The following is a 22,847-nucleotide window of genomic DNA, read 5'->3' as shown; positions in this document are numbered from 1 at the left end:
GCGACAATAATTCCGATAAAGCCACATTATTGCATTATTAATATTAATGAAATTTTATCATTCTTTTAATGCACAAAATCGGACTATATTGACTTAAAAAAAAAGTGTTCAGGCACCTAAATTAGGTGCCCGAACCTGTGGTCAGGCACCTAAATTAGGCGCCCAACCACAGGTACAGGCGCCTAAATTAGGTGCCTGTACCTGTGGTTGGGCGCCTAATTTAGGTGCCTGACCACAGGTTCGGGCACCTAATTTAGGTGCCTGTACCTGTGGTCAGGCACCTAAATTAGGTGCCTGAACCTGTGGTCGGGATCCTAATTTAGGTGCCTGGACACTTTTTTTTTAAGTCAATATAGTCCGATTTTGTGTATTAAAATAATTATAAAATTTAATTAATATTAATAATGCAATAATGTGGCCGGAAAAGTTGCCGGATTTATTGTGCAGGAGATATTGTCGTCGGAAAGTTAGCCGGAAAATTGTCGGAGTTTTGGGAAAGTTAGCCGGAATAATTGCCGGAGTTATTGTGGATGAAAGAGATGTAGGAGGGAAATACAACCCATGTATACAAATACAAAAATACAGGGCGTTAAGTGGAAATTTTAGGGCGGCGTTTAGCAAGACTCTTAAATTAGTAAATTTTGACGGTAGATTATATTACTATCTTTGATCATACTACTATATAAATTCTAATTAGTAAAATTACAAATTATAATCCATTACTAAAATTTCTAAAGTGTAATTAGTAACTATATAGTAATTCTTTTCCATCATATTCTTTTTAGTTTCATTTTGTTCTTTTTCTTTTTACTTTCGTGGTCGAAGACTCAGAATTAGAATAATCACTAATATATAGAAAATTTGTGTATGACCAATTAAATTCTATCTTGATATATATTTTTAAAATTAACTTTTTACTCAAATGTATAATAAGAGATATGGGTGATTAAAATTGTGCATTGAAGATCATCCAAACAAAAGAGAAGAAATTAAAAATAATTGGTTTTTATCAACTATTGTATTATTTAGTTACTTGAATTCTTTTTTAAAAAAAATATTATTATTTTCATCTGTAATTTTTGTCTACAGAAAATATACATCATTGTACACGGACACAAATCTAGTTATGATATACGCTTGAAACACTCCTAACAAAATATTACGACATTTACAAATCTACGATGAGCAGCAGGTGATAGCCTAGTGGTATTGACATCATTTTCGATATCAGAGGTCAAGGGATCGAGTCTCACCCCTTGCAAGAAGGGATCCCCAATTTTCCCCCTTCCTTACAAGAGACTTCATCTTACCTTAAAAAAAAAATTACCCATCTACGATAAGTGAATAGCTATTTAAAACCAAAATTTATCAGGCTAATCCTAGTAATATTATGGCACTTATTTTCTAGATGCTAAATTGGTCATGCATGTTAGATAACGCGCTCTGACGTAGTTTCCTCGTCAAAAGGCATATCATATAGTCCAAGTGGATCACTCAAAACAGATGTTCGAATTCTACTTGTTAATGGTGATTACTTCACATTTCAGTAACTTTATAAACAAATGTTACAAAAAAAAATCTACTATTGTAACATAACAGAAGATGATCTGATCACATATTTGATGAATCTACAACTGAAAAGTAGGCTACAAAAAATATTACAAAGTCTGAGGTATTGAAGTGTAACTTGAGGCAACTAAATGGATTTACCAAATCTTATAAGGATTTTCATTATTCTTTCTTTCTACGCTTCAATCTTTCAAGAGCACCAAGACGGGCATCAGCAGCCCCTTTGGCCTCCTCCTCCCCATCTTCATCTTTCTCAGGGTCTTCCCGCTTCTTAGCCAAGCCACCAAAAACAGCACTGGGAACATCCTTTTGTGCGATCTCAACCGGTTCTACATCTTCATCATCACTCTCTTCTGGCAGTTCAATTTCCTCCTGATTTACATTATTTCTTTTACCAGCATCATCAGCTTGAGATTCATGCCCAGCACTGACAAACCCGACCGTCCTGGCTTTGTCCTTGACTGGAACATCATCATCTACAGGAGCCAACTGCCTTTCCAGAGCGGCCATCTCATCTTCACCAGCCCCAGCTTGTCTTAGTACATCCACAGCCTTATCAAGGCTTACCTTCTCATCTTTTTGCATCATATTTTCAGGAAGTATGAAATGTGTCTGCAGGGAATAAAGTACAGTCAGAAATCCATTAAAATAATGAAAACCCTGGCTCAAATCTGAACATCAAATATAGCACCAGATGCAAAGAAAGGATGGTCAAAGTTCAAGCACAAAATTTCCAGTTGAAATGCAAGCCAAGATCAATTTTCGTGGTAGTTGTCTTTTCATATCAGCGGTCAAGAACTTTGCTTCTCCTTGAAAAAAGTTCTACATTAAGAGGTTCATGTGGAAGAAATTACAAAGGATAGAAGAGCATGGAACGTCCACTACAGAAACTCTATTGGGGAATGGTAAAGATTTTGTGTTTGCTTTATTAACATTTGGTATGTTGAAGATGAAACACTTGACCTGCAGTCCACCTCAGTCATAACCTATCAGTGACCTCTCTGCATCAATCATTACTTCCCTCCAATCCCCCTGCCCCCGAGAATTAAAGAAAAACCTTTTGCATTTTCATTGCAGTTTCTCTCCCTCCCCTAACCTAGCAGCAGCCCAGTCCAAACATAATTACTTCATTTACCCTTCTTTGTCCGCGTGTGGGCAATAACTCGCCATCATACAGCCAATCTGATTTACTCGGATGTATAGCTTCAATGACAAATTAAGGCACCAAGGAAAGTTTCCAGCTACATTGACAGAAAGACGTGATAATTCAGCAATTCTATGGTAGCTTTCTCTTTGTTTCTCTCTTCCGCTTCTCTCGGTGCATACTATCACTGGTCGTCTCCTACACCCCCAACTTTACTATGCTATGTTCTAGTAGGGAGCATGGTCTTCGTCAACTTTTCTGACTTGTTTCAAAAGAAACAAGTTCATATCAGTTCATTAAGTTTCAAATGTGTTCTAGTGAGTTTTAGATAAGTTCCAATAAGTTCTAACAGCTTAAATATTACTCCTTTTATTTTTAAATAGAAAGAAACTCCATTTTGACTTTTGCAGTATTCACATTAGTAAGTCTTGTGTACGTCCATCTTACAATAAAATTAGTGTAAGTCAACCTTAATTTGTTCCCTAAAAGGATCACTTTGTAAGTTAAAAGGGCTATTCTACGAGTTAAAAGATCACTTTAGATAATGAATCACCCCGTGTCTTAAAAGGGTCATGTGTACCATAAGTGACCCCTTTAGGGCAACAAGTTACCCACGTCTTACTATGATTACCATAAATCATGGTAAGACTTTCTTATATGAGCCTTATGGTTTCTACATACTTCCTCCGTTTCTAAATAAGTGCAACATAGAGAAGTGGCACACAGACCAAGGAATCTAGAGAGAGAAAGTTAGGGACCACATTTAGAAGAGAGATTAGGCAATTTAATTAAATAAAACTCTTAACTAATTGCACCAACAACTTTATGCCCCACCACTTTCCACATGCCATCCACCCCAACAATGCCACCAGCCCACCACCGAGTCAGCGGACCACCGCTACCACCACCGGAAAATCTCTTTCCCCTCCCCCACGTACCCCTTCCCACCGGAAACCACCCTCCTCAAAACCTGCCCACCGCAAAACACCCTATCATCCCTCCCCCACCCCGGAAACCAACATTCCAGATGGAGAGAGAAAAACACATACAGAAGAACCACATAATCGAAACCTGGGCACGTTGAAGCAATGATGGAGAGAGAAAAATCGCATTCTAGGGCAAAGAGATAAATTTAGCATCCAAATCTGAGGGTAGCGATCGAGAATGAAGGTAAGTGCTTTAGGGTTCTTCGAGGTTTTAGATTTTAGGGTATTGCGATGTTCTTTGAGGTTTTAGGTTTTAGGGTTCTTCGATTTAAAATCGAAATTGTAGATTGTTGTCGTTGAGGTCATGTAGGACGATGAAGATGATTTCTTTGCTTAGTAAATTGAAGAGATTAGTTTCCACCATTGTTGATTTCTGGTTCTTCATTTTGAGAGAGAGAGGACTGGGCGTGGTGGCGGGTGGTGGTGTCGGGTGGGTGGTGTCGGGTTGGTGGTGGTCGCATTGGTGGTGGTTGCATTGGTGGTGGTGACAGGTTGGTGGTGGTCGGGTTGGTGGTGGTGGCAGGTTGGTGGTGCAGAAGGAGGTTGGGTGGGTTGAGTGAAGAAGAGGGGGGTTGGATGGGTTGAGTTGAGGAGAGAGAGGGGTTGGGTGGGTTGTTTAATTAATGTTGTTTAGATTGGTTAATGATAAATTAATTAAGTTGTTGAGTAAATTAAGTAATGGCATTTTTGTAAATAAAAGAAAAAAAATTTCCATTTTGAGCTATGTTGCACTTATTTTGAAACGGAGGAAGTATATATATATATATATATTATATATATTTATATATATATATATATATTATATATATATATATATATATATATATATATATATATATATATATATATATATATATAATTCAATGTTAGCATACAAGATGTTGAATTTGTCTCGAGTCTCGACGTATATTTTCAAAAATTCAATTTTAAATGTTTGAAAAAATTTCAAATAACGAATGTACTCAGTTTTTATATTTTTCAAATAATGATGCTTCGAGATATTAATGGTCAATGTTGTGTATCGGCAAGTTTGCAAGTCAAAATAGAGCATCTCTTTAAAATGGAGGAAGTATATAAAATTTTCAAATAATACTAGTAATAATGCTAATAAAATGATAATATTAATAAGTAATTTAATTATGTTTTTTAATCAAGAAATTCTTTATAATGTCAAAATCTTCCAATAAGTTGAAACAAATTATGACAATTGACAAGTTTCACATAAATTTTGACAAGTTCAAATAAGCCAGAATAAGTTGAAGACAACGCACCCTAAGTGGGTTGTGATGGACCTATAGTGGATGTCGAATGTGCTAGGACATGGGCATCTAAGCCTTGGATGTGAAAAGCCTCTAGAATATGGTCACCATGGCTCTTGCGGTAACATCCAAGGAGGTAGAAGGATCTAGTACATTCAAGTCGTCTTTTACAGACATAGTGTGTAGGACATTCTAGGATGGATGTATCTAGAATGTTAGCAGTCTCAGCACCGAAAATGTAACCTACATACATATAATGAATGAGGGAGTGGGCAATTCACTCTAAATAGTTGTGTGCTCTTACAACTCTCTTTTCAACCATACTCCCATACAACTTCAGCCAAAGAGAGAGTGGAAACCCAAGTGTGCAAAGGTGCTCCTAATACTAGCTTGTGCGCACATGTGTCCACGTCAGGTCTGTGAGCTAACCTTGGGTGCTATGCACGAAGGAGCGTGTCTGGCCAAGTGTGCTAGGAAAATGGGTCATGCTTGTGGGTGGGCATCAAGGCATGTGTGAAGTACCGAGAGTTATAAAGACCTGACTTGCGCGATAATGAGGGCCGCTGTGGCACCATATGTGGCTCGCTTTGCAGATAATGAAAGAAGTTAACATGTGACATTAAAGGGGGTTTGAACGGCAAGTGATATGGCGGTCTTGGGTTGTTTAGATGGTGTAGAATTGCTTCTTTTCCCTTTTTATACTATATTTGGAAGCCCTGCGCACTTTTATGTAGTTTTGGGATACACACTTACACCACCACCACCAACAGCATACTTGCAGCATCCACGGTCTGAAAAGATTCAAGGATTTAAGGTCTGGCATTTGACATCCCCAAATCCACCAGATGACACTGCCAGCCAGAAGCCATAGGTGGAGTGTACGATTGGTGGAACGAGAGCAATGTGAGAACACCGGAACAAGGTTGTTGTGGCAGGGAAACAGAAGGGACAGATCGTTACAGATAAGCAACTGTTATATTTTACACACACAGGTAGACTGCTGCATATAAATACATACGCAAGTGTCAAGACACGCTAAAGTTCAAAACTTCATGCAGAGGAGCACTATCCTGGAAGTGGACACAATCACATAACACAAGTGCAGGGACCTGGTATCCATAGAACAGATTCTTTTCACATTGTAAATACATTCATACACATTTTAGATTTACTTGTTCATTACTCAATAGGTAAAATTCGTATCTCAAAACATTCTTAGTTTCTCTTCGCTTTCCCTCTATTTCTATAGTTTTCAGGTCGAAGTCACATAAGCTGGTGGTATTGATTAATTGAGCTAAAAATTTCAAGTATGCAAGCATTAAGGACTAATCGAGCTCAAAATTCATTACTTTCCCCTTTTTTTATTTCCTGCCTGACTACTTAGATAAAAGTTCAAAAACTATTTTACACCAAACAAGTGGGTAACATCAATGCACACAAGTTACTAGTTTACATGAACTATCCTGGTTCGAGAACGTGAATGATCTGATCAACAGACAACCTTTCTGGTGGCATGAAGATAAGAAAATGGACACAATAAAGGGCAAAAATCCGAAAAAGACTGAAATAGGGAAACGACTATTATAAGAAATGCAATTAGTGTTTCCAGCAAAAAAAATCAATTCTCTATTAGTTATCATTTATATATTTTGCACAAAAATAACCTTGTTAGCTTCATAATTTCATTTTACACGACTTTGCCCAGTAACTTCTCCAGTCCAGGTCTTCTACAGCCAGTCGTGTTGCATTACAGTGAGGTAAAAAGTTGGTATTTTTTCTATTTAGATACAATTATCTGATTATCTTCACATTAATATTTTCCAGCAGAATCCTGAAAGTATTCCAGCATCAGTCAGGACTCAAGAGTGCGCTATAAACTAAACCTTATGACATGATAGTGATGGTACAGACATATCTTGCATGACCGTGGACAGAGGGGTTTGAATCAATTATCATCCTATAATTAACGTAAATGGCTAATGCTAAATCCTAGTAACACTGCATTTGAGAAGAGAGGTAGCGTTTCAGGGCAATATATTGCACACCATAATGCTTGCTTACTCCTATAGCACATTTAAATACAGCAAGCAAAGTTCACTTAACCAATGAAAGAGTATGTTCCTCGAGCATCACAAAACAAAGACAGATGCTAGAATAGCACTCAGAAGAAAGGACATTGTTTCTTACTGGGGATGTCATGATAATGAGGTGTTCAACACCCTGACTGGAAATACTGTTGTACACTTCAGACTGTCCTTTCACATTGACACTAGATAAGGCGATAATGGTTACAGTTCCTAGGGCTCAGGAATACGTAAAAAAAGACGTGGAGTTAATGTTTTGAACTTGCAAAATGACATTCTCAAATGGCAATGACAGAAATGATATGCGAGCCAAACTGCCTAAGTTCAAGCAAGTAAAGGATCACAGCACGCTATCACACGGATTTACATTTAAGCAATACTAGGGGATCATTAGAATGATTAAAGAAAAAAAAAACTCCCGGCAATATTAGGCAAAAACGGACCATTAACCGAAACATAAGTGGAAGATATTCAACAGACAGAAAACAGTCAAAGCTAAAAGGCAACACACCAATACATCTACAATTCATAGCAAAGACATATATAAACAAAAAGCACATGGATGTCACTATTAAGAAAGCCTCCTACGCAGCATTAAGAATTGATGATCATAACACCAAAATTTTTGAATAAATTATTGGAATTAAAAAAATCAAATGAAGTGCGAAACAAGATGGACCTACCTGGCTGTAACTAGCAGCAATAGTTCGTTTAATGCGGAGCATTTCTCTGAAGGTGTCTTCATTTCCATGTTGGACCTCAAATTCATGCCACTGACTCCAAAAATCAGGATAAGATCTTGGATCCGCAAACTGGGAGGCATATGTGTAGACTGCACGAGCACGATCAATCTCCCCAAGGCTCTTTTCAAGCTCAGCATACTTCATGCACATGGTCTTCACATCTTTGTCAGGAAGACCAGATTGAATTGCTTGCTCATATATCTCCCTAGTTTTTGGCACACCAAACATTTCTGCTGCACGAGCTATGTAGATCTCGTACATGCTCAACTTCTCACTAGCTGGAACAGCTTTAGTAGCTTGGTCATAAACCTTCATTGCACGCTTTGCTAAGCCATAATCCTCCTCTAACTTGGCATATTGCAGGTACAAAGGCTTTACACATTCCCCAGGAGCCTGAAATAGAAATTTTAAAAAAGAATATTTCTGAGACATTTCAAATTAAAGACATGAGTATTAGTGATCATAGATGTGCATAATAATGGATGAAAACGTTAAGAAACAGAAATAGAAATCAATAAAATAATAGATTTCTGAAACCCTGTTTCAATTTATGTTCAAATTTCAGACAAAAATATATTTACTAACTGAAATACGTCAGGGTCTATTTTATTCCCATCCAGTCAACCACACATCACGTATTTAAAGCATGAGGCAGACCAAGAATCAGCGAGACCTTTCATTCCGCCATCTCCCAGAATACAGAAGCACATGAAAGCAGACCCTGAAACACGGCTAGACAAAGGCCCTTCTATAAGGACCAATTAAAGAGATTTTAATTTTCAACATATGGCCATATGTATAATAAATCATGCTTATTCCAAAAAGGACGTTGTCAAAGAAGGGAAAAAACTAGTTCCTCAGATAATACAAATCAATAATAGATGGTCAACAGGTACGCTAAACTAATAACTTGCAGTGACTTGGACAGAACATTATTATTATATTCAATAACTTGGACATACCGTTTCGACAGCATTCTCAAAGAGCTCTCTCGCTCGTTCCAACTTATTCTTCCCATATCTCTTCACAAACTTGGATAAATACGTAACCCATATATCCTTCACATGAGGGTATTTGAAGATCTTCACACCTCTTTCATACACTCTGAAAGCATCTTCAAAGTACTTATGCTCCTATAGACATTCAGCGAGAGTATTAAAATATAAGCAACAGCATCATGATAGCAACTTAGCAAGTCATGGTGTCCTAGTAAACCATATATGAGATATCATACCTCCAGAAGCATTGCAAAGTTAATAATAATTTGAGGAGTTGCAATTCTTAGATCCAATATCCTCTCATACACAGCACGAGTGGACTCCAAAGAACCAAGACTTTCCTCTAAATCTACATAGAATGTCCATAACTTTAATGATTTGTACAGCTTCATCTGCACAGGCTCATAACCTTCAGCAGCAACTGATCACGAAAGCACAAAGTCAGCTCATGATGCCGTAGGACATGCAGAAAACAAACAACAGCATTAACTAGATTAAGTATCAGTGGAAAAATCCATGTTTTCCCAACCCTCAAGTCTGTACAGAAATGTATAAACCACTCTACTGCCCAAAGCAATAGTATAAATCAACTCTATGTCACTATGTGCAAGGATTTTCAGCCAAATTCTATTATAGCTTTGCCGAGCCGAACATTAAGGAGAGCAAATATAGCCCTTGAATATATTTCTAAAAGTTTGAGCAGCAAAAAATAGTCAGCTAAGGTAATTTCTCCATTGCACCAGACAATATAATTGATATGATACGTATTCCTTGATATTCTAGAAAATTTGCATAAAGCCAAAGCATAGTGAGCAAACTAAGTTGCACAGAGATGAGTATGAGTTCAAATTCGGGTACAGGTTCAAATCCGGGTACGGGTTCAAATTCGGGTGCGGGTTCATATTCGGGTACGGGGACGAAAAACGACAAGATTTCAACATTTTAGGACAGGGTACACGTATCCGTAATGGAAATGTATCGCATCGGGTATGGGTAAGTGATACCCGTGCTAGAGAGTAAGCAAATAACTAAGTTCACAGCCTCTGCGCCCATAATTACCATAATGAAATCTCATGGCTTATTGGAGCTTAGAGGTAAGAGGAAAGTTCAAAGTAAAACCTGCTGCAAGTGGCAATGGCAAAAAGGAGATACTAAAAGTACCACATGTCTAAAACAAAATTAATTACCTCGACGTTTAACTTCAACAGAGGGTTCCGCCGTTGCGCGTCGCATCAGGTCCAATGCTCCCTTGAAGTTCTTGTGCCTCAATTCCATCTCAGCCCATTCACACCAAATGCTAGCAAGATGGTCCAGTGCCTTATAATTCACTTGCACAGCTTTGTCAAAAATCACCCTAGCATTAGCAAGATCTTTATGACTCTCATAAAGCTTAGCAAAAGCTACCCACAAAGTGTGAGGCTTTCCTACGGCCTTCATGGGATCCACAGTCCTGACTGCCTCAGTATAGGTCAATATCTGCCTAGTTGGATTACCCTCAAAGAGCTTCACCCTGCGATGCCATTGCTCCACATTATGTGGGTTTTGTCGAAGAAGAACACTGTTAGCTAGCTCAGGCCGCCTATCCATCAAATGCTCCAACCTAGCAAGCCTCATATCTACATCATTATCATCATGGAGCCAAAATCCCTTCAGAATCTTCTTCTCAAACTTCCCCACAGAGAGCTCAACATCCCTTCTAATATCCTCCTCCTCTTCCTCTTCGTCCTCTCCACCAATCTCTTCCTCCTCGTCACTTAAATCCAAGTTCTCCATCTTATACGCCAACATACTCTCCTCAAACTGTGAGTACGCATCAAAAATCACACTAAAATCCCTAACGGTCACCACTGTCATCATCCCCTCCTCAAACACATCCCTCGCCTTCTCAGGCAACTTCCTCCTAATGTAATAATCCGCCAACGACGTCCACAACCTACCCACCTCATCCGTAAACTTCCTAATCCCACCCCTAATAATAGCATCCACATTCAACCCAGAAACCTCGGTAGCATGCTTCGTCAACAGATCACACAATTCAAGCCAAAGCCGATGCTTGGTCTTCCCCTTAATCGAAAAAAACTGATCATCATTCAAAACCCCACCTAATCTCTCAGCAGCCTCCTGCCACCTCTCAGAAGTAATCAAAAACTCAATAAAATCCTCAATGTGAGATGGGTCATACTTCAAATACCTCCTATAAACCCTAAGTGAAGTCTCAATTGGAATACCCCTCTGGCCTACAAAAATCAAATAGGGTTCCCAAATTCGATCATGCTGAGTAACAGGCAAAGCACAAAAAGCTCGATCAAAGGTTCGACGAGTACGAGTAACCAATTTTTGTTGAGTTAGGGTTTGTAAATACATAATCCAAATTCTGGGCATCTTATGCATAGTAACTAAAGCACGTTCAAAAGTATTATTTAGGGTTTCATATTGAGAATGTGTAATAGGAAGATTACGAACAAGTTCAAGACGTTCACGAAGATAAGCGTACCAGAGTTTGTAGCTTCCAGGTAAAGCTTTGAGTGCTCTTTCGTAGATGATTGAGCGTTTTTTGAAGGGAGATTCGGTTCTTGCGACCAAATAACGCCACCATAGTCGCAAACTGAAAGGGTTTCTCAGTATTTCTTCTTCGTATGGAAGGTCGTCTTCTGAAGGGTATAATTCGCGAGGGATTGACATTGCAGCAGTCACAAGCTCACAACTCACATGCGGAGGAAAGGTAGACTGTAGTGTGTGAGACAAAGAAAGAGAGAGGTGCTGGCCTGCTGGGGAAACAAAGAAGAGGGAAACTTATTGGATTGCTAGTTATTATCTACATTTTGGGTGTTGTCACATTTCTGACTTATCCATTTGGTAGGGCGTAAAAAGTTTTCAGTGTAAAATGATTTTCATGGAAAATAATTTGCAATGGAAAATACAATTTCAAAATTAGTTTTCTAGTTGTTTGGTTCGATGTAAGAAAAATGATGAAATGAAAGGAAAATAAAGGGAAATTAAGAAGGTAGTGAGAGGAGTGTATAAGAGAGATAAGGAAAATAGTTTTCCCTTCATTTTGAAAGGAAAATGGTTTTCCATCATTGGGAGAGTAATTTTACCCCAAGGAAAAATGGTTTTACACTCTTTTACCAACTAAACAATGTAAAACTGAAAATAGAGGAAAACAGTTTTCCGGGAAAACGTTTTACGCCCTACCAAACGGAGCCTTAGTGTTATTATTTTATTATAAAATAATATAAAATCGGTTGGTTGATTATAATTTTAATTGAATCGTTATAAAAGAAAAGTAAGAGAATGATACTTTTATTTTCGATTTTAAAAATTGCATTGATTTGTATTGCTTTTAAGAGAAATTGCACTTACATAATATTTTTTGTGAAATTTTAGGTGTTTTTTCTCTTTGCATTATGCACTTTTTTATATTGACGATTATTTTATAACCAAAAGTAGGAATTTTTTATTGTAATTTTGCATTGTCTTTTAACGACTATTGTGTATATACGGTTGCGACTTGCAAGTAAATTTAGTTGGACGCACGTGTTGTATACCACGAAAACAAATTGCATACTTAATAGAAAATATGATGGTCTGCAAATGGTAAAAATTGTAATGCTCAAAACCTCTTGAGTTTTTTTCCCTTAAGTGTTTGTAGTTGAAAATGGGATTTTTTTTTTTTAAAAGATAAAACCATTCTTCAGATCATAGTTACTACTTATTAGCCTCATATGCACGCATTGGCGTGCAAACTGTCTTTTCATTTTATTTTTACAGAAAACAGCAGTTCAGTTTAAATGTCTTACTTTTTTCTCGTTTTCGTTTATATGAAATAGTTAGTTACACCCTTTTTTCCTTTTTTCAATTTTTTAGTGACCCCATGTGTTGCCATATACTAGGGATGGCAATAGGTCGGATTGGGTCAAGATCAGGTTGGGTTGGCGGGTTAATAGGCTGAAAACCCTTGACCCAACCCGACATGTTAACTTAAATGTGTAGAGAATTACAACCCAACCCAGTCTTATAATAAACGAGTCAACCTTCAGGTCAACTTGTTTATTTTTTTTTCGTGTTCTTTCTAGAAAAAAATAAAACAAAGAGGGTTACAAAGCAACAGTAAGCAGCAACTTAACATTAAGCTACTAAATAACCATATGTTAGATATTGTTCAATATCAACAAAAAAAATCAACCCAAGTGTAGTTCAAAATCAACACCATTACAACAACATACTCAATTGTTCAACATTAACTGTAATTAGTTAGAATTTTTACTTTTTTTAACTTTCTATATAGGCACGCCCAATTTCTTAAGTTGTGAAATGAGTTAGGGGTTTTAGGCTGTTTTCATATAAATGGGTTACACGGTTTAAAATCAGGTCGAAATTATGAACCTGGCCCAACCCATTTAATTAAACAAGTTGAATTAGGTCGATCCATTTAATTAAATGGGTTGAAATTTTGAGCCAATCCATTATTAATGGATTGGGTTCGGGTCGGGTTGGTAATATTTTGACAGCTCTACCATATATAATAAAGATTCAACACAAAACCATAAAGGCATAAACACTCACAAAAGGTAAGAGTAAAAGGACCAACAAAACTTGTTTAGCATCGTTAATGTCATCATGAGCAGGGATGGGCTTTTTAGGGGAAGGTTTGGGCCTGGCCTAACCGCTAAAAAGTTTTGGGAATTTTTTTTGACAACTTTTTTTATTTTTCTTAGCTTGTTATAAAAGGACCAAAATAGCCAAGCACGTGGAAATAGCCAATTGTGTGTTAGAAAGGAAAAGAGGACATGGGAAAGGGAACCACATGCTGTGAATTACTCCCTCCGTCTTTTTTTATTTGCTACAAGCACTTTTTCACAAAGACCAAGGAGGGAGTGGGGACCATTGACATAAATGGAATTAATAAAAAAACAAATAGGTAAATTGTGGGACCTATGTATTATATATGGAAACATTTACAAAATCAAGAAGGGAGTGATGGCAAATTTGTAAATAAAGTGTGGGACCTATGTACTATATATGGAAATATTTGCAAATGTAGCAAATAAATTGAAACACCCCTAAATGGCAAAATGTAGCAAATAAAAAAAGACGGAGGGAGTACAAATTACTTCATACAACTGTGTAATTTTATTGGCAGGTTTTGTGCTGGAATGAAGAGGAAAGTTGGTTTCAATAAAGATCCTTCCCAAAGACCAAGAAAAAACTGTTTCAAGTTCTTGTGTTGGTATCGTTGCTCCTAGTGCTATTTAGTAAGTTAGATGTTAGCAGTGTCTCAAGTCCTTGTGCAAAATCGGTTAGTAGTAAGTCTAAGGATGGTCTTGTAAGTCTATGTATTAGGCGTCCTCAAATAAATGAATCCCACAACCTAGTAATACAAGCTAGGCAAAGGACTTACTTGTACTTTAATGTTTTTATTAATGCATGTCATTTTTGTAAAAATAAAAACAAAAATAGTGATGCACGAAACTACGAGGAATCGAGGATGTTATCATTTTGATGATTTTTTTTTTCTTTATTCTATTTTTAGTCATGTGCTTTGACTTTTTTTTTAAGGATTCCTTTCTTATTTTCTTAATTACTATTGAATTTTCTTTTTATCATTATCCAATGCCCCCTCCCTCCCCCCCCTCCCCCCCCCAAAAAAAAAAAAAAGATATCATCTACGGATCTAAAGAGTAGCTTAGGAGTAGGGATTTCCTTATTCCCTCTACTCTTAAGCATTGACTTGTGTAATTGTGCTTGTTGGCTTGCGAGGGGTGCTGGTCCAGCAGGATCTATCTTCTTACCAAAGGGTCCCAATGGGAGCCCCAAAAATAAAATATCAACTACAGATCTAAAGTAGGTAATTATCCCTAATAGCAAAAGTTCCAAGATCCACCACTGACAATGAGTGTATTTTTATAGAAAAGATAATTGGTATGAAAATCAACCCTTGTTAGGCTACTAGCCTGGAGGGCATATCAGCTCAAAGGCTAGGTACAAGGCTAAACAGGCTAAAAGTATATTCCCCAACATATTGTTGGGATGAGGATTCAAATTCATGGACAATGCCCTGAAATTCGGGTGCTACTTTACTGAGCTACCACCTCTCCCTCATTGACAATGAGTGCATGACTCCAACTTATTTAACTTCAATTTACATGATTTTTTCCGAATGAACTTTTCTTGATTTTTCAAAACTTTTTAAAATTCCTTATACTATTTCTGAACTTTTCATTATTTTTTCTAAATCTTTATAATTTTTCTTAACTTTTCCTAATTTTCTCAAAATAAGTAATAAATTGAAGAGAACATACCTTTAATCAATCAACAATTGGCACATCTTATATGTGCCTTGATTTAGGACTTTCGGATGCGGTTGAAAGAGAAGTAGAGAGCACTAAGTATTGGGATATCTTTTCTTTTAATAGTCTCAAGTTCAACTCTCAAGTATTGGGCATTCCAACTCTCAACTATTAAGCCTCTTCCAGACGAGAAGCAATACAAATGGGTAAAAGATACCCAGAAACCGCTTGCCGCAGTGTGTTCTGAAACTAGCAACAGACTGCATAATGGCCATGCTAATGGCACCAGCTTCTGGTATTCCCCTCAACTATATACACAGAAAAATTCATAGCTAGCTAACACATGAAAGGTTCATATGCCAAAATTACCAATACAGGATAGTATTCAACATTAAAGGACAGATACTTTCAGGATGAATATCTGTACATCAATTACACGGCAATATAATGCTCTACGTTTTCACTTGTAACTATCTAGCACAAGGACGACCAGGTATCCACTTTCACTGGCTAATCCATATGTAAAAAAAGGTACATTCAATACGCTCCTATTGTAAAACCTAGAAACACTACAGAACTTCAAGCGCTGAAGTCGAAATTCCATCTTCAACAACACCTCGCTTAGTGAAAAATACCCGACGCAATGCATACCCTATTCTCTCTCTCCCCCTAAGTTTTAAACACCCTTTGTATAAACCAGCGTTTACACAGAACTTCAGCTCTCTCAGCAGATGTGTGATCCGAAACGGAACATTTTCTCAACAGAGATTTAAGTTTCAGGATAAAGATTCAAATCTATCAACTTTCTAAGGCCACAGGTTCAGCGGGAGGTGTATTACTACTCACGTCAACTCCTTCACTTGGAAATACTTCAGACTGTAAAGATGGAGAGATATTGTTAACATGTAACCATGTCAATTCCCACAAGCTATCTCCACCTAAAGCACTCCTCTGAGCAAGGACTCCCCTGTTCTTCATCTCAATTAATGTGTTCTTCAATAGTTCTGACACTACATCCTGAAGCTTCTCACTTCTCTTCCCTCTAATTTTGACTTTCATATATTTCTCCATCCGACTGAGAACACCCAGCCACAGTTTGCAGAATGTTGTCAACTGGGAGAGTTCAGGGAGTAATTGCAAGAATACCTTGAAGAGCAGCTTCATAGCAATGGTAAGCGTCCCTTCCATGTTACGATAGTCCTTCTGTGAGTGCCCCTGGGAAATTTCAAGCAAATCATCGAGCATTGTGAATATAACCACATCGAAACACTGCAGCCACAAACTGTGTGCGAGGTGGACTTCATCCATTTCGGTCAAGCACTTCTGCAATGACGAAACAGCGTGGTTTCTTACTTCTTCTCTCTGGTCCAAACAAACTTTTCTCAAGGCCTGAACAAGCCTCAACCACATCTCCCCAATATCCTGAGACATCTTCACAGCATCTTCCTCCACAGCTTCCTTAGTCTCAAGAACCCACTTCACCAAACAACTAACAGAGCCAGCCATAAGATCCAAAGCACGGATGGACCGGTCAGATTGTCCAACACGTGACTCTGCAAATTGTCTAGTAGCCTCTACACAAAGAATGAAATTAGAAGGCAACATGTGGGCCCCCTCAGACATCATAAACACCAGAGAATCAAATCCTGATTCAGAAGCTTCTGGGTGTCGAGCTGTTACAGAAAGAAGAGAAGTAATGGTGCGCCAACCCATTTGTGATCTGATGTGAGTAGCATTTGCTTTGACCAAGCGAGTCACCTCCAGGGTGATCTGCTCACAGTATGCATCAGCAACTCGAGCATCAAGCTTGAGCACCAACTGGAGAGATCTAAGAAGCTCATCAGCTAGGTTCTCTTTATAAGGAAGCAGCCGCTGGCAAATTCTAAGAAGTCCAAAGACAGCCTTCTCCACCAAGGCACAGGGCATGACAGTGGACTGCACAATATTTGCAATATGCTCATACACACCCTGCCAAAGAAGAACAATCCTATCCCGATTATTCAATGTAATTGCAATTAATAATTCAAGGCAAAACACTGCAGTGTCTTCATCCTCTGGTGAACCGGCTCCTTTTTGAGGCCTACCAGCGGCCCATATGAGTGCTCGTGCAAGCTGCAATAAAGATTCAGCTTGAAGAAACTTGCTCTCTGTAAAGATACTGTCAATGTGACACTTCTGAATGGTCTGAAGTGTACGTTGATGAGCAGCAAGTTGTTGCTCAGTGGGCTGAGACCTTGGCTCCTCTGTGTCTAGTGATAACAGTTGGCTGAACCGGCCCATCAGCCCAGAAGACCTTCTAGGAGTACCCATGGATGGCAAATGAGATGCAGATAATGAATTTGTGAGGGGTTTCCCTTGTCCAGGATCGGAAGATAACTCAGAGTCATCTGCGGCATCACTGGCCACACGAGCAGGAAGAAGACCAAGCTTGTGCAATCTTAAGATACAGTCCAGAATGTTTCTCCATCCTGTGCGAATATAGTCACCATAGCGATTCGCAATGGTGAAGACTGTAACAGTGGCCATCCTTGCTTTCATGTCATCACCAAATGCCAAAACAGGCTCCTCAACAGAAGATGGATTCAAAAGTGTAGTGAACTTGCAAAGAGAAACAACCAGATCATCAAGTACATCTTCAAGATGGTGGCAAGCTGATATCTTTGCGACAGCTAAAAAACCATCGATGCACGTTCGGTAAACCTCTTCATGCTCTGCGTGATCAAATACCACAGAAATGGCAGCAATTGTTGGACCAGACATTATAGCAAACATATCATGATCAAGATAAGCCCTGGAATCTGCCACGATATATGGTGCAGTCTTCTTGCATTTGTGCATTAGATCAATCCACCGGCTTGGATTCATCTCAGCAAAACCAGCACCCTGTTCAGGTGTAGTGCGGATCTCATTTTTGCAGATAGAACGGTACAACTCCAACAATAATTCACGTGGGAGATCCTCCCCTCCATTGATGCGTCGATTATTGCGAATAAAGTCCTCTTCACTCATCTTTTTCTTAACTTGTGCATTGTGCAGATCTGTGTTCAGCATAATAAGGGAATATGACAGTAAAAATGCAGCATCCTTGTTGGCCATGATATGTGAAGTTTGCTCGTAGTATCTCTCGGAAAATGCCTCAAGCACCCTCTGTATCTTTTGTGATTCTCCAGGAAGTCTAAAAGTCTCCAAAAAGAGTCTCAGAGCTGTATCCAAATTCATATCTTGGAAATCAAAAGTCTGAGCAAACTCATGAAGAACTTGAACACAAAATTCGTCATGGTTCCCTAGAAAGTCCCCCACAAGATTCTTATCCAACCCAGCAGTGTATCTGAAAAAGCAAGCCACACTCTGTGGATCCAGTTTCTCAGGCAACAAGTGCGTACCTTGAAGAAACTCTAAACCCTTTTTTGGATCCCGATTGAAATGATCAGCACCAATCATCAATCTTCTCTTGATATATTTCCTACGACGGACAAATGGAACCCAGTGATTAGGATCACTATAACTGTCACATTTGACCATCCAAAATGGAGTATACTCCTCAAGACTAACTGGTGCCTGTTCTAAGCCAAGAGATCCATTGCCAATCCTTTCAGCCATTCCTTGAATAACTGCTATCAACCCATCAAGAGCAAGAATGTGCATAGAAGACAGAGGAGAGTTTACAGGAAAAGCACTCTTTGACAACAAGTTAGCAAGATCTTCGAACACATTGCCGCATGTTATGTCACAATCTAAGTTAGCATACATCTCTACCATAAATGTTTTTTGCCTGCAGAAGTCAACAAGAGCCTCCATTGCAACCTCTTGCTGCTGGTAGGAAGCACCATATCTGCTCTGTGCAAGTCTTAAGATCACGCAAGAAAAGAAAGCCTCAAGCTGCAGTTTAAGCTCCATCCGCAAATGATGATATAGATTCAGAGCTATACTACATACCATAGAGAGAATCAGAGGACTTGGTAACAGACCAAAAAGCATCAAATTGTGGAAGAGCTCATCCTGTATTAGATTCAGTAAGGTGGGGTGCCTGAGGAAAGAAGCTCCACCTAACTCGATAGCTGAATTTATGAGACCCAAAGCAAAAAGAGGCGCATCCTCGTCAATCGCCAAACCATTAGATCTAGGACTGATTCCAATATTGTCAACAACATTCAGCAAAGAGCATAGAAAATGAAAGATCTCAAACATGGAGGGTACACCATATGGCTCTGACATCACATGCAAATCATATGCCCTGGTCTCCTTCCCATTTCCAGCACCATTTTCATCCACCACACCACCACCCACACCCACAGGAACATTGGAGCCAAAATTAGTACTGGGCAACTGACCATCATATTCTGAACTACGGTTTCCATTATTAAACTCGTTAGCATATTCGTTATCGAGGCCTCCAATCTGCATCATGATAGAAAAGTTTACTAACAATGACTTGACTTCCTGGTATGACGATAATAGTTACAACACAAGTAGATTTAATGTATAAAATGTGAAATTATTTGCTACCCAATTTTAAAAAGATTGGAAAGAAGAATTTTAGTTCTTCAGAAGCAATTAGTCATATTATTGCACCCCTGATCAGTTATTTGGCACAATGATATATTAACTGGACCGAAACTTCATCCAAGAATCTATACAAATATATTAAAAGGAGTGCGAAAACAAGAAATTGTGCCACGTGGCGCTCTTCCTAGGGAGTTTTAGTTCATGTAATCCATGTACAATAAAAAAATTAAGAAATTGAATAGTATAGGGTTTGATCTCGAGATCTCAAGTACATATACTAAAGTTTTAACCACTAGGCTAAGTTATATTTAGTGTCATTATCATAAAGTATTATATTAATAAATGAAATTTTTTCTTACCCGGAGCATAGCCCGGGCCTAATAACTAGTAATAGGGGTAAAAGGAAACTTAACCACCACAAAAGTTAATTGCCTTCTCAGTAGGGCATGCCTAGACGTTAAAGGGATTACATTATAGCAATGCCTCTCTAACAGGCTCAAAGAACCTCAAAAGAACAAAGGATCCTAGAGAGTTAGTAGTGATTATCTAATGAGCTTTTCTGATCAAGTTTTGAACCAGAGATGTCTACCCAGCGTGTTTCAAAAATCTAAGTTAAAGCAGCAAACACACAAATCAAATCAAAAGCACACTTGTAAGATCTAAAACATTGCATGCAAAGGTCACAACTCACCAACCTTCCCTCACCCCCTATGAAGTGCACTTGTGACTATCCTTGCCCATGCCCGACCATAAGAAAGAAGTATGCCCACCTATGAAGTGCTGAAACTACTAAGTCCTAACATTTGGCATTTTCACTGAACTAAAGGTCCTTTGCAACTCTGCTCTCGTGATTTTCCAGCAGCAACAGATGACAACAGCTTTTAACAGACATAATTTATCTTTCCTTTGGCAGTCTGACAGTCTGACCTCCCTGTAAATCGCATAATTCATGCTCATGTGTGGTTTAGTTCATTTGATAATAGTTTATTGAGTCTATTTGCTATCTGGTGCCTTGGTATTAACTAAGCAACAAACTTTCAAAAGACTTTGTTGTATCAATATCGAAGAAAGGAACACGAAAGACTATAAGTAAAGACGGTTAGTGTAAATTGAAGGACAACATAAAAATCAAAAAACATTAGTGCAACAAAAGGCAACAAGATAAGAAAGCCAGAAAGAAAATGGGCTAGACCTCAGGTTTCATTGGACCTCCATTGACCGAAGAATACTCTACACTCTCAACTTCAGAAAGATGTGAGAAGATACACCTCACAAGTTCACGCATTGTGTGTGCTGCCATTCTTTGCAACAATTCACCTTTTGTCGTAGCTTGATGAACTATCCGGAAACAAGTATTAACTATGGTGCAAACATGCTGATTACTCAATACAACAGATGCTTTACTTTTCATACAAGCCAGCAAAACCTGAAGAATCTTTGTCAGTACCACCTCTTCTGATGAAGGATCGGTAACCTCAAACCGACAACTGGTGACAGCATCAACAACCAGATGCATGGCATCTTCAATATTTGCTATGTTTAAATCAAGCACATCAAGCGTTAGGATCTTGTAAACGGATGATAAAGCAACACTAGTAATAGGAGCACCAGTTTCATCAGACCGAATTACATCCAAAAATGGCTGGAGGTACAGAACAGGATTAATATTATGCCACTGCTGCTGCCACATAAAGACTTGCTTACGCAATGCTTTCAAAGACTGAATAAGAGAATGCTCTAATTGGTCTTCCCCCGACATATATCGACCACCCCATCTCACATTCCTTCTCATGATTGCCAATACAGCACCAATTTCTGAGTTAATCATACATGATAAAGCATCTTTATGAGATGAGGTAACTTCAGATTCTTCAGGTTCTTCTTCAATCGCCTTTATACCAGATTGTAGCTTGAGACGACCCATGTTCACACTACAACTTTATTTGGAGACCCAGAATTTCTCAGCAGTCCAGTGCTAATATCTGAAATAAGCATTATACGACAGCCAAGTTATTTCACTTGGAAGTTGAAACTGACAGCTAGACATTTCAATGTCACAAATTACAATTCCAGATTTACATTTCCTCGATAAGTGTTAGTTTGTTGGGTTGTCAATTGAGCTTCATGTACTTCTCAGTTTCGAAATTAGTAGAATTTGATCACCAAACAAACCAAAACAAAAATAAAATGGGTAAAATTATTCTACTAATTGGATTGCAAGGAACAATAAATTAAACTCCAAACAGTCGAAGGAACATTCGATCCGAAAAGGGTTAAAATGATTGCAATCCTTCCATTTCAGATCACACAAAAAGTATTACTGACTTCTGATCTTAACCTTAACAATTGAATACCAAGCCAAAAGCTGAAGAACAATTCAAGAAATCCATACATTTCCCAAAACTTAATCTCAAAACCCTAACAAATGCACTACATTCCATACAACTATGAAATATCTACCACTATAAGCTTTCAGTGGGTTCAACTAAACCCCAAAATCCAAATTCTTCGTTGAGCTTACCAATGAACGAGATAATTGCATAAAAATTTCTAAATTATTGCTCAAAATATAATTTAAGATCCAAATTTCAAATCTAAAGAATCAGTGGTAGAACAAACCTTGAGATTTTGGGAAGATCCAAGTTTCCGATCGCGTGGGAAGAAGTTGAATTAGCCCTCAATTGGATTCTCTGAGTATTTCCTGAAATTAGGGAATTTGATTTGACGCTGATAATTCGAAAAAGTGTGTCGTAGTTCGTCAACCCTTTAGATAAAAATCTGAAGAGAACGAATCTAGAGAGAGTGATGCAAACTGTAATGGAAGGAGGGTAGAGGAACATGGTAAAAACAAGGGTAATACCGTAATAAGGTAACAAACAATAAGTATCTTTTTTGTAATACTCAAAATCAAAATACTTGATTATTTTTGGAAAACAAATAAACGGGCAATGCTACATCTACCCGGTGGGTAGTTAACCCACTAGAAATAGCACATTAAAAAAACTATAGAACTGATGAGTTGGATTTCATTATTTATTTATTTCTATTAGTAGTGGGTTGTTGACTTACTGGGTAGATAAAGTTTTTTTCCTAATAAAACCAACTTCTTGGAAAAAAATTAATAAAATAAGCTATTTATGTTTTAAGTTGTGGATCATTACCTTATACAATAATGTGGGAGGTTCATCGATTTTGACAATGTGGATTCGTGGACTTTGATAGAAATAAGTAGCTAGGGTGTAAAATTTTGTGAGTCTAATTCGAGTTT

At 38.1% G+C, this 22,847-nt stretch overlaps 2 protein-coding genes across 2 annotated transcripts; both read right to left on the bottom strand.

Annotated features, from left to right (window-relative positions):
• Positions 1-1,488: 1,488 nt before the first annotated feature.
• Positions 1,489-11,601, bottom strand: LOC104897852 (uncharacterized). The gene is made up of 5 exons (XM_010684810.4): positions 9,971-11,601; positions 9,020-9,204; positions 8,748-8,918; positions 7,726-8,178; positions 1,489-2,181 (listed from the first exon to the last, which is right to left on the bottom strand). Exons 1-5 carry the CDS (start codon positions 11,463-11,465, stop codon positions 1,732-1,734), a joined length of 2,754 nt encoding a protein of 917 aa, XP_010683112.1. The 5' UTR covers positions 11,466-11,601; the 3' UTR covers positions 1,489-1,731.
• A 3,806-nt stretch (positions 11,602-15,407) lies between these two features.
• LOC104897851 (ARF guanine-nucleotide exchange factor GNOM) lies at positions 15,408-22,418 on the bottom strand. The gene is made up of 3 exons (XM_010684809.4): positions 22,199-22,418; positions 20,772-21,561; positions 15,408-19,471 (listed from the first exon to the last, which is right to left on the bottom strand). Exons 2-3 carry the CDS (start codon positions 21,501-21,503, stop codon positions 15,872-15,874), a joined length of 4,332 nt encoding a protein of 1,443 aa, XP_010683111.1. The 5' UTR covers positions 21,504-21,561; positions 22,199-22,418; the 3' UTR covers positions 15,408-15,871.
• Positions 22,419-22,847: the final 429 nt, after the last annotated feature.

The sequence above is a fragment of the Beta vulgaris genome, chromosome 6 (genome assembly GCF_026745355.1).
Source record: "Beta vulgaris subsp. vulgaris cultivar EL10 chromosome 6, EL10.2, whole genome shotgun sequence".
Lineage (NCBI taxonomy): Eukaryota > Viridiplantae > Streptophyta > Magnoliopsida > Caryophyllales > Amaranthaceae > Beta > Beta vulgaris.
The sequence above is the reverse complement of the archived record's forward strand: the minus strand, read 5'-3'. Positions and strand labels throughout refer to the sequence as shown.